At 33.8% G+C, this 11,907-nt stretch overlaps 1 protein-coding gene and 1 pseudogene across 2 annotated transcripts; one reads left to right on the top strand and one right to left on the bottom strand.

Moving 5' to 3' along the window:
* Positions 1-1,852: 1,852 nt before the first annotated feature.
* On the bottom strand, positions 1,853-7,218 carry LOC118030108 (disease resistance protein RPV1-like). Of its 2 annotated transcripts, none has more exons than XM_073406769.1 (7): positions 6,394-7,218; positions 4,282-5,374; positions 3,882-4,187; positions 3,727-3,796; positions 2,908-3,386; positions 2,454-2,823; positions 1,853-2,366 (listed from the first exon to the last, which is right to left on the bottom strand). In XM_073406769.1, exons 1-5 carry the CDS (start codon positions 6,972-6,974, stop codon positions 3,352-3,354), a joined length of 2,085 nt encoding a protein of 694 aa, XP_073262870.1. In that variant the 5' UTR covers positions 6,975-7,218; the 3' UTR covers positions 1,853-2,366; positions 2,454-2,823; positions 2,908-3,351. The 2 variants fall into 2 exon arrangements, with proteins under 2 accessions (XP_073262870.1, XP_073262871.1); XM_073406770.1 differs by having other exon boundaries at positions 2,908-3,492.
* A 2,224-nt stretch (positions 7,219-9,442) lies between these two features.
* On the top strand, positions 9,443-11,053 carry LOC118030113 (cytochrome P450 71AP13-like; annotated as a pseudogene).
* Positions 11,054-11,907: the final 854 nt, after the last annotated feature.

Raw genomic sequence — 11,907 nt, forward strand, 5'->3', positions numbered from 1 at the left:
GACCTATAATAATCGGTTAAGGGAGAGATACGGGGACGATCCTTCGACCCATCCGGAATTCGATCCGGATTTGTGGATGGAGGCTGGATCGTCAGGTGGACCCGATAAAAATCGGGTTTACGGGCTCTCCAACACTACCGCCGCCAACTTGCGGTCGACCGGTACTACTTCAACCACTGGGAGCTCCCAATTTGTATCGAGCTCCCAATCTAAGGAGTTTGTGGCCTTGCAGCAAAGGTGCGACCACCTATCAGAGGCATACACACAACTCAAAGAAGAGTCTGAACAACAAAGAGCGGCCTATGAAGAGCTTCGTCAAATGGTCATGAACATGACACAAGGTGGAACATGTGCGCCTAATCCTTTTTGGCCGCCAAACCCCCATCCTCCTCCTCCTCCTCCTCCACCACCTTTATATTAATTTTTAATAAACATTATTTACATTTTAAATTTTGTTTAATGTTTTTTTGAAACACATTCATTTTGTAATGAATATTATTTCACTTTGAGTTTTTGTTGCTTAATATAAATTTTATTTGCATAATTGGTTTGTATTACCATTAATTTATATTATTTTTTCTAAATAATTAAAAAACAATTAAAAAAAAACAATTACACAGGGATTTACCGACGGAATAACTCCGTCGGCATTAGACAATGTCTGCCACCATCACCCACCATCACCGACATATTCACCGACGGAAATAATCCGTCGGTATAAATTTACCGACGAATTTACAGACGGAAATATTCGGTCGGTATAAAATATCATCGACACTTTTGCCGACGGAGTTAGGCCGTCGGTATTTACATAACACCGACGGAATATTTTCCGTCGGTATATTCCAAGCGGGAAACTTTTTTTTTTTGGCGCCCACGGTCTGTCGGTAAAAGTTTTTTTTTTTATTTCCAACCGATATAGCGACGAAATGTAGAATCACCGACAAAAGGTATTCCGACGGGAGTATTCCGTCGGTAATATAGTCGGTAAATACTTTACCGACGAACGTTCTATCACACACCGACGGACTATGTCCGTCGGTAAAACTGTGAAATCTTGTAGTGAAAACACTAAAAAATATATTAATTTAAAACAAATAAAAAAATAAAAAATATAATTTTTTTCAAAAAAAAATTTGAAACGTAAAAACAAACTATGTCATTTTTTTAATGGTTAGACACGTGTGCATGACTGCGTTTTGCCTCCAACAATTATTGCTGTAATTAGAAGAAACATATATTCTCGTGTATCATCAGATCACAACTGTGATAGATAATTTTTTTAATATTTCAAATGGATTAGCTGTTCCCTTAGCGTATTAGCAGCATTAGGATCTTTTGTTATTTTCTCTTCAAATTTATTTTTTTATTATTATATAAACACTTTTGTCCCACATTGGTGACTTCCTGGGAATTATTATATAAACACTTCTTGCATCGCATCGCATCGTTTTTCCTTTTTTCTTTTTTATCGGCAGATGCCTTTTCCTTTTTAGATGCCTTTTCCTTTTCCTTTATATATATAAAGGAAAAGGGAAACACGTAATTTCAAGAGAGAGATAAGGTCAAGTCATCGTCCCCATCGATATGGCTATTATTGCCCGAGCATCAGGAAGAGGATTGGCCCATGCTTTGGCAACTTGATAGAATGTTTTTGAATTTTGACCTATTTTCATGATGTGAGCTTGCATCTCATTTCTGGCCTCCATCCAACCTTATGCGGAAAAACGAAAGAGGAAAGAAATACTCTTTCTTAAAACCTTGATCCAGTGACCTTAGTTTGCACTAGATTTAAATTAAAATAGATGAAAATTAACCCACAAAACTACTAAAACTAAGAACTATGAACATATTTTTGAGACTTTAACTGATGATAGATTTTCATCAAAGTGCAGATACACCCCACAGCTTTTCAACCCGACAGGCCTTCGGATCTCATGACGTACCTTCCTCGCCATGTTGTTCCCTACACGGTGGTGGAATTTAAATGTAACTTCATTGCCAGAATATTTACGTAATTGATTTACGAATATGAGCTCGTAGCTTAGAATCATGAGATCTGAGACACATGTCTCCAATAAATATAATGGAGCATGTCTTTCCTGGGAAACGAAGACGACTTCATCATCACCATCATTCTCACCGTTTTTACACTTAACATGGCAATCAAAATATACATCATAAAAACCACAGGAGGGAAGAGGGAGTAGAAAGACAAGGCAGAAAGCAATTCCCTTGAGCTGATGACAATTTGAGGGCAACTATATGGTGAGTGAAGATCCAATTCCTTTGTCACCGAACCATTCTGGAATTTCACTCCCCGGTAGAACCATTTGAATTTTGCTAAGTGGGATCTCCTCTCCGGACTGTAACACAAAAGTCACATTTCAAAAATGTGATGAAGCAAGCAAGAGAGAGAGAAGAAAGAAAGAGAAGGGGGTTTAGAGAGATACCTGAATTTTCAAATGCATTGCTGCTACCAGTGGTTTCTGATCCAATTTGAAGCAATTTGTAAAATCCAATCCATCCCATAATCTACCGAAATTTATGATTGATATCGCGGTTTCAAATGATGCACAGTCTTGTGCATGTAGATACCTCAGAGAAGGGGGGAGCTCAGGTAACGCTTTAACGCATGTCATGGGAGGGAAGAAGGAGTAGATAGACAAGGCAGAAAGCAATTCCCTTGAGCTGATGACAATTTGAGGGCAACTGTATGGTGAGTGAAGATCCAATTCTTTTGTCACCGAACCATTCTGGAATTTCACTCCCCGGTAGAACCATTCGAATTGTTTCATCAAATCCCTTGATCTCCTCTCCGGACTGTAACACAAAAGTCATATTTCGAAAATGTGATGAAGCAAGCAAGAAAGAGAGAAGAAAGAAAGACGGGGTTATGAGAGATACCTGCATTTTCAAATGCATTGCTGCTACCAGTGGTTTCTGATCCAATTTGAAGCAATTTGTAAAATCCGTTCGAAACCATAAACTGGCGATATTGATGATAAATGTCATGGTTTCAAGTGATGCACATTCATGTGTTGTTAGAGTCTCCAGCGAAAGGGGAAGCTCAGGTAATGCTTTAATAGGTGTTCCATTCAAATACGGAACTCGAAAACATACCATATCTTTGATTGACAAGGGTAGCTCTTTAATAGGCGTTCCATCTAAATTTAGAGTCTTCAAAGATATCATGTTTTACTCAAGTTAAGAAACAGCAGATGTTCCATAGGCACTGACTTTTGGGAAGCTCTCAAGTTTTGAGCAACCACTCATATCCAATTTGCGGAGTATTATGAGAAACTGGATTGATGAGACGTTCCACTTAGATAAAGACGTTTCAACTTGCGATTAACTGATTGTGGAACTTCTTTGTTGGAAGTTTGCTGCAAATGTAAGCGTGTCATATTTTGTGAAATCGTTGGACACGTGGTCACATTTAGGCATGGCAAGTTCTTCCAGCTTGTCAAGATATTGAAGAGATGACGGAACCTGGTTAAACTTGGACAGTCCTTTAGTATCTAGGGCTGGTTTTTTGAAGTGTGATTATAGTTATTTTTTAAAGTATTTTTTATTTAAAAATATATTAAAATGATTTGAAAACATTAAAAAAAATATTAATTTAAAACAAATAAAAAAATAAAAAAAATTAAATTTTTTTCAAAAAAAAATTTAAAAACGTAAAAACAAACCAGACCTAAAACTAAAGCACTTTAGATTTTTTACCATTGATAGATCTGGTATTTCCGTCAAATATGAAGTCAGATAGGTTAATTTTTCTTAAATTTCCAACATCCTGTCAACAACAAAAGGCATAATTAGAAAGGTAGCACCTTCAACTTCATATTTCTGATCATAAATCTACAGCAATTAAATCATACCTTTACTGCTGTCCAAAGTCTTACAAGCTTGCTTCCGCGTAGGTTAAGCTCGACAAGGTGTTCAGCACGAAAAGATGGGGGCAAGGATTTCGAAGGGAATCCATCCCATCGCAAATATCTCAGCTCACTAGGAAGATATTTGAGGCCAGTTAGAGGAAGGTGCATTTTATCTTCTTGGGAGTAACAACGGCCATAAAAATTGAGAAATCGAAGACCATCCATCATTGCGAAGGCATCAGATTTCAAGTGTATGTGTCTCGGAAACATGGACATGTCCAAAGATATGCCTTTAATTTTGCGAGTTCCCTGTTAAAGAATAAACAAACAATAATACAATCTACTCGAACACATCAACTTTTGAGCAAATACATGTACGACAGTTAATGGCTGTAGCTTTAACCTTATTTTCCTCCAATACTCGGACATCATGAGGATGACATAACCTGCTACGTTCGCCAGGAAAATTAGATTCTGCACGAACAATGTCAAATGCCATTTCTCGCAGTAAATCATGCATTTCTATCTTGTCATGATAAAAGTAATCAACTGTAGTGCTTATGAGACACTTATCAATGAGCATGCTTATATCAAAAATCACAGACCGACTATAAATGCTATCTAATATTATTGTAGCTTTGTCTTGCCGCCATCCTTTAAAGAAATGTGCTATGTCAAGAAATATGGATTTTTGTTCTGAATCCAACCCATCGTAACTAATTCTCAACGCCCTTTCGATTTGAGGGTCCTGATCTAGTTTATTCAATGCACTGCGCCATTCTTCGATGCTTTTACCATAGAGAGAGGAACCGATAACTTCAAGAGCAAACGGATTGCCTTGTACATGCCTTACAATCTGTTTTATCAAGTCTCTTTGATCAATTGTGGGGATGCAATTCTTCAAGGCTTTTGAGCTAAAGAGTTGAATAGCTTCTTCATTGTTCAACCCCTTAACCTTGTATGTTTGGTCTACTACATTCTTAAGCAGTTGCTTGTTTCTACTTGTTATGAGAACTTTACTGCCCGGGCCAAATGAACTGTTTCGTCCATCAAGCAAATCTCTCCATTCTTCAAAACGCATTAAATCATTCACATCATCCAGAACAATAAAAAGCTTCATTCGACGAAGTCTATCCCTCACAAAAGAATCTCGAAAACTCAAGGAGCCCATAGTGTACAGAGTTTCTTTGCCAAGCAGCCATGAAAGAAACCTTTTTCGCAAATCAGATTGTTGCCTAAAGCTTGCAAAAAAGATTCCTTCAAATCCAGAACGAACCTTGTTGGTCACAGCATGAGCAATCGTTGTCTTACCGATACCACCCATTCCCCATATTCCTACAATGAGAACATCTGGAGATTCCATATGTAACAAAGACTCAACTTCGCTAACACGAACATCAATTCCAAATAGACCAGCCATGATGTGACTTGAAAACATGGCATGCAAATTTTTCAAAACATCACCAACGACTTTCTCAATAAACTCAAACTCCAAGCTGACAAACAAGAAGAACACATATAAACATACTCGCTCCTTAGTAGTATGAGTTAAGCAATCCTTGAAACTGGAAACTACTTGTAATCGGTGTTTATCTAAGAAAATCAATGAAATGCAAATGCGTATGATGTTTTCTCATATCATCTTATCATATAGAATCATCTTAATCAATATTATTTTTTAATATAGCATTATCCTTTTCACCTCAAATAAATACTCAAATAAATAGAATATTATTTAAGGAGAGAAGAAAACATTATACTCAAATAAATAGAATACTATTTAAGGACAGAAGAAAACATTTACTGTCCTCGTAAAATTTAACGTAAGGATTCCTAACTATCTACTTTTTATCTCCTAAAACTCAAGGATATTCAAGAAAATTGATTATTTTTTAAAATATATTAAAATAATATATTTTTAAAAATATTATTTTTAATATAAATACATTAAAATAATTTAAAAACACTAAAAACAATAATTTAAAATAAAAAGAATTATTTTTAAAAAATATATTTTTAAAAAACAATTTGAAACACAAAAACTAACAACCACTTAATATCAATACAAACCTTAATATCTATACAAGCATTTCACTATAAATAATTTTTAATTTTTTTTTTTAATATAAACATATCAAAATAATATAAAAACATTAAAAAATTAATTTAATTTTTTAATAAAACAATTTAATACAGAAAAACAAACAACCACGTAATATCTATACAAACATTTCACTCCAAATAATACCTTTTTTATTTTTTAAAATATTTTTTAATATAAACACAATAAAATAATCTTAAAACACTATTTTTGTTTTTTTAAAAAAAATATTGTAATATACGGAACAACCAACCACATAATATTTATAGAAGTGCTTCGCTACAACGTTTTCAAAATCAAACAAAATAAATTTGGATTCACAGATCTCATCATTCTCAATAATTTTAAATTAAAATCTCAAATCCTCAACAAATAAACGAATATTTTCTCATGGGATATATTTCAAGAGCTTACTCAGAATTCCCTAAGGTCCATCCAGATAGAGTGGCTGTATCCTTCAAAGCGTCTCTGAAGCTCTGCACTTCCTCCAACGTCAGAGCTTTATTCCTTATCAGTCTAGCAAATGCATCCCCAAAGCTTCCTGTTTGATTTCTTACATGGGTTGGATCCACCTTGTAGAATACTGGAATAACTATCTGTCCATTGTTTTTTCTACACTCAAAAATCTTTACAAGCTCCTCCAAGCACCATTTGGAAGATGCATAGTTTTCAGAAAAAACAACCACAGAAAGCTTGGCCTCTTCAATTGTTCTCAGACGTAATACCGAAATCTCATCTCCTCTCACAAGCTGATTATCTACGAAAGTTGGGACTTGTGTCCGTTTCAAAGCAGCATGGAGGTGGCTGATAAAACCAACACGAGTGTCTTCTCGCCTGAAACTAAGGAAAACATCATGATCTTTAATTACTTTTGGATGGGCGGTGGTTAAGGTGGAAGTAGTAGATGGCGATGGAGAAACATGGCGGCTTGGTATGATGAATCTCCAGATATAAACAAACAAAAAGATATTGAGAAACAATAAAAATACCATCATTGTTTTGTGGAGAAACAGTCGAAGAAACAAGAGTAGGACTCTGTTGGTATGGTAGGTCTGGAGGGAGAGAGCGGAAGTAACTCAAGGAAAACAGATGAGGCTGATTTTGAATCAGTAGCTTAGGCTTTACGTGTTTAAGACCCTGCGTTAGGCATATGTATAATTTATAGGCATCAAATCCAAGAATTTTCTTAGAACATTACAAGATTGCACATTGTTGATTTCCTGGAAATTACCCAGTTACAAAGTGATGTGATAGGAAAAGGCTTTTTATACATTGTTTTGTTTTTATGGTATTCATGGTGTTTTTATAAATTTTGATTTTTTTTATTTTTTTTAAATTAATTTTTTTAGTTTTTTTATTATTGTAATTTACTGGTATAAAAATAATTTTTAAAAATCAAAAGCATATAGATTCTTGTTTATCGCATCACAGCTGTGATATATAGATAATTTTTTTCATATTTCAAATGTATTAGCTGTTCCCTTAGCGGAGTAGCAGATCTTTTGTTATTTGATCGAGAGCAATATAACCTTTTTAATGAAGTTTATTTGTCATTATTATTATTATATTGATGGAGAATAAATTAATTTTTTAATATTTTATAATTATAATAGAATTATTTAAATATCTTCAAAAATAAATAAAAAATTAAAGTAGATGTTTGAGTCTTTTAATGTTTTGATAGCATAATAAAATGATTACATTACTTTTAAATACAAAAAAATTAATATGGAATTAAAATGTTTTAGTCTTTTAATGTTTTAAACTTGTTACTCTACTCCAATAATAGAAATTTTTAAAAAACAAATTAATACAGTTAGAGAAATATATAATATGGTTTGATTTAAAAAAAAAACATAATTTAAAAAAAACCGCTATTTTAAACTACGATTTTAATATAAAAGGGATTGAAAATCACAATCGTGGTTCTGTTTGCTGCTTTAGGCAACATAATTGGCATGCAGCCATGTTATTATAATTACTTCTTCTTCTTTTTACATGCTTCCTTCCACCTCATTGCACACACTCTATTCAAATAAATCGGCAGATGCCTTTTCCTTTTTTCCTTTTAAAGGGATCACCGGCCATCGGTGTTGTTGGAACATAAACAATTGAACATTGGAAGAAATAAATAATTTCCCCATGCTTAAATTACGGCAACTATTCTTTTCAACTTCGGCCACACATGATAGGGCTTTAATGTCTTCGATCCAAGTGTTTGGTGGTACTGTATACTTTGTTGACTTCACATTATATTATAATGGTTATGATGATTTCATTGGGAAAAACTTGTTACTCTGCCCAATAATAGGAATTAAAAAAAAAAAACAAATTGATACAGTTAGAGAAATATATAATATGGTTTAATTTTATTTTAAAAAAAAAAACTGCTATTTAAATTACGATTTAAATATAAAAGCGATTCAAATCACAATCGTAGTTCTGTTTATTGGCATGCAGCCATGTATATTATAATTACTTCTTCTTTTTACATGCTTCCTTTTTCTTTATTTTATATATATATATATATATATATATATATATATATGCTGTTTGTCTTTTTGGTATAAATAATGTTTTTACAAATTTTTTATTTATTTTTTTAATATTTTTATCTACTAATATCAAAAATAATTTTTAAAAAATAAAAAATATTATATTATTTTTTTAATAGAAAAAACAAGAACTACCTACTGCACTTACAGAAGAAACATTCCATGTATTCAGTCCAAGTGTTTGCGCGTGTCGAGGACCTTTCTTTGCCTCCCAATAATTAGTGTTATTTGTATTGTAACTTTTTCAATATTTCAAAAGGATTAGCGATTCCAAGTGTTTGAAATCTGATGCACTTGGCGTATTAGCAGCTTTAGGATCTTTTGTTATTTTCTCTTCAACTTTTTTATTATATATTTTCTTTACACAGTAAACACTTATGTCCGAGCATAGTTTTGAAACCCGACCCGGTCAAGTGATCGGGTCACGGGTCAGGTGGGTTGACCCGGGTCAACTCGGGTCAACCCAAAAAAACTATATAAATAAAAAAAAACAATTAATATTCTTAAAAAACATTATCTTCATGAATACAAAATATATGTGTGAATAAGAAAATGTATTTTTTATTTATTAAAAACATACAATTTTACTTTTTATTTCAAATTGTTATAGTTTTTTCCAAACGTTATTTTAGTTGTTGTTTTTTTATTTAATTAACCATGATGTTAATAAAAAAAAAAAATTGTTGTTAAAAAAAATTACATGAATAAAAATGGAAAATTTTAATGAAAATAATTTGTTTCTCCATAATAATTTTTTTCATTGCCTTTCTTGCAAATATTTTTTTTTATAATATTTTAATTAAATAAAAAATGAAATTTCAAAAATTAAAATTAGCTAACTCAGTCATAGCTACCAAGGATAGAGATTTGTTTATTGCAAAACTTCAGTCATATCACTTCCTATAAAGGGATTTGTCTCTGTTTAATTTCTGGTATCAACACTAACCACTTGAATTGTCAAGGGAAAAGATCCATCAATGGCTTTACTACAATGGCTGAAAGAATGCTCCAAACCTTCCTTGTTCGTTGTAACTATTTTTCTAGTAGCAGTGCTCAAGTTTCTCATGAAGGAGAAACTGAAAAAGAGGAAGCTCAATCTCCCACCAAGCCCTGCAAAATTGCCAATCATTGGTAACCTTCACCAGCTTGGTAATATGCCTCACATCTCTCTCCGAGGGCTTGCCAAGAAGTATGGTCCCATCATTTTCTTACAGCTTGGGGAGATCCCAACTGTAGTGATTTCATCAGTTGGATTGGCAAAAGAAGTCCTGAAAACTCATGATCTTGTAATCTCTAGCCGTCCGCAGCTCTTTTCGGCCAAACACTTGTTCTATGGTTGCACTGATAGTGCTTTTGCTCCTTACGGTGCTTACTGGAGGAATGTGAGGAAAATTTGCATACTTGAGCTGCTCAGTGCCAAGCGTGTCCATTGGTACAGCTTTGTTAGAGAAGAAGAAGTTGCTCGCTTGATTCGTCGGATTGCGGAATCTTCTCCTGGCATCACCAATCTAAGCTCGATGATTGCACTATATGCCAATTTTCAAGTGGAGGATTCAGTCTTGGAGACTATTTTCCTTCGATGGAGTTTGTGCACAGTCTAACTGGAATGAAATCGAAACTCCAGTACACCTTCAAACAGTTTGATCAGTTCTTCGATGAGGTGATAGCTGAGCACCGCAGTTCTAAGGGAAAACAAGAGGAGAAGAAGGACCTTGTTGACGTTCTACTTGACATTCAGAAGGATGGATCTTCTGAAATTCCTCTCACCATGGACAACATTAAAGCTGTCATCTTGGTCAGTGAAGATGACCGGGTCTCACCCGGGTTTGGCCGGGTCGACCGGGTCCCGGGTCAACCCACCGGGTCGACCGGGTTTGACCGGGCCAATTCCCAAGCGGGTTTTGGCCTCCACCCGGACCGGTTCCATGCCCGGGTCGGACGGGTCCCGGGTCGACCCGCCGGACCGGTCCGGGTTTAAAAACTATGGTCCCGAGTCATTCCTTAAGTACATTAACTAGTGTATCGGCATGCGATTCACAGCAGGGTTAATATTAATCTTTTTAAAATTAAAATAGCAATCATGTCAGCCTAAGCATTTTGCATCTAGAATAGTAAAAAGTCCAGAATATAATATATATATATATATATATATATATATATATATATGTGTGTGTGTGTGTGTGTGTGTGTGTGTGTGTTGTGAAGAAGAAGAAGAAGAAGTCTTGAAGGAGAGAGGAAGGGACGGGGGATGGGGCCAATCCTCGTCTTGATGCTCGGGCAATAATAACCATGTTGATGGGGACGACGACGACTTGACCTTTAGTCTTCCTGGCGAGTGCTTGGGCAGCGTGTTCGGGAATCTGAGCTGCCTTAACATTACGTGTTTTCTGGAAATTATGTTTTTCTTGTCTTAACGGTGGCTTTAGATAATGTTCATACTTCATATTTTCATATTTATAGGAGATAAATCAAATTTTAAACGTTTTGAAGCACTTAGGAATGATTTAAATATTCTTAAAAGTAAAATTTTAAAACTAAGGATTCATGGGTGTTACTATTATTAATATTTTGATAGCATGGTAAAATAACTACATTACTTTTAAACATTTAAAAATTTTAAATTCAAGTATTTTCTCGGGATATTATAAAAAATATTATTTTGATATATTTTTTAATTAAAAAATAATTATAATATTTTGACCATCACATTATATTATAATGGTGATGATGATATGGTGATGATGATTTGATTGAGAAGAATTTAACTTGTTAAGAGAACCTGTGTAATATTATGGTAACAATTGTTTTTTAAAGTGTGTTTTTTAGAAATACATTACATTAAAATAATATTTTTTATTTTTAATATCAACACATCACAATAATATAAAAATAAAAAATAATAATTTAAAATAAAATAACTCAAATCCAAATATTTTCTTAGTACATTACAGATGGTTCACATTATTGACTTCCTAGAAATTTTCATTAACCACAAAAGGCTTGTTATTATTATTATTATTTTTGTAATTTGGCAGGGAAAAAAAGAGAGTGAAGAATCTGTTAATGGCAAGACTTTGAACAGCAAGTCTTGCATCCAAGTGCTTGCGCGTAAAAGGGGGAAACAAAAGTGTTTGCGCGTAAACTTTGTTGCCTTTCACATTATATTATAATTTGGTAGGGTTGGCATGATTATTATGAGCTAGTTTATTCAATGCACTACGCCATTTTTCGATGCTTTTACCGTAAAGAGAGGAACTCAAAACTTTAAGAGCCAACAGACTGCCTTGTACATGCATTACAATCTGTGCTATCTTATTCATCATTCGAACAAATTAGTTTTTAAACATTTTAAAAACGAAGTAAAATAGTTTAA

The sequence above is a fragment of the Populus alba genome, chromosome 19 (assembly GCF_005239225.2).
Source record: "Populus alba chromosome 19, ASM523922v2, whole genome shotgun sequence".
Classification (NCBI taxonomy): Eukaryota; Viridiplantae; Streptophyta; class Magnoliopsida; order Malpighiales; family Salicaceae; genus Populus; species Populus alba.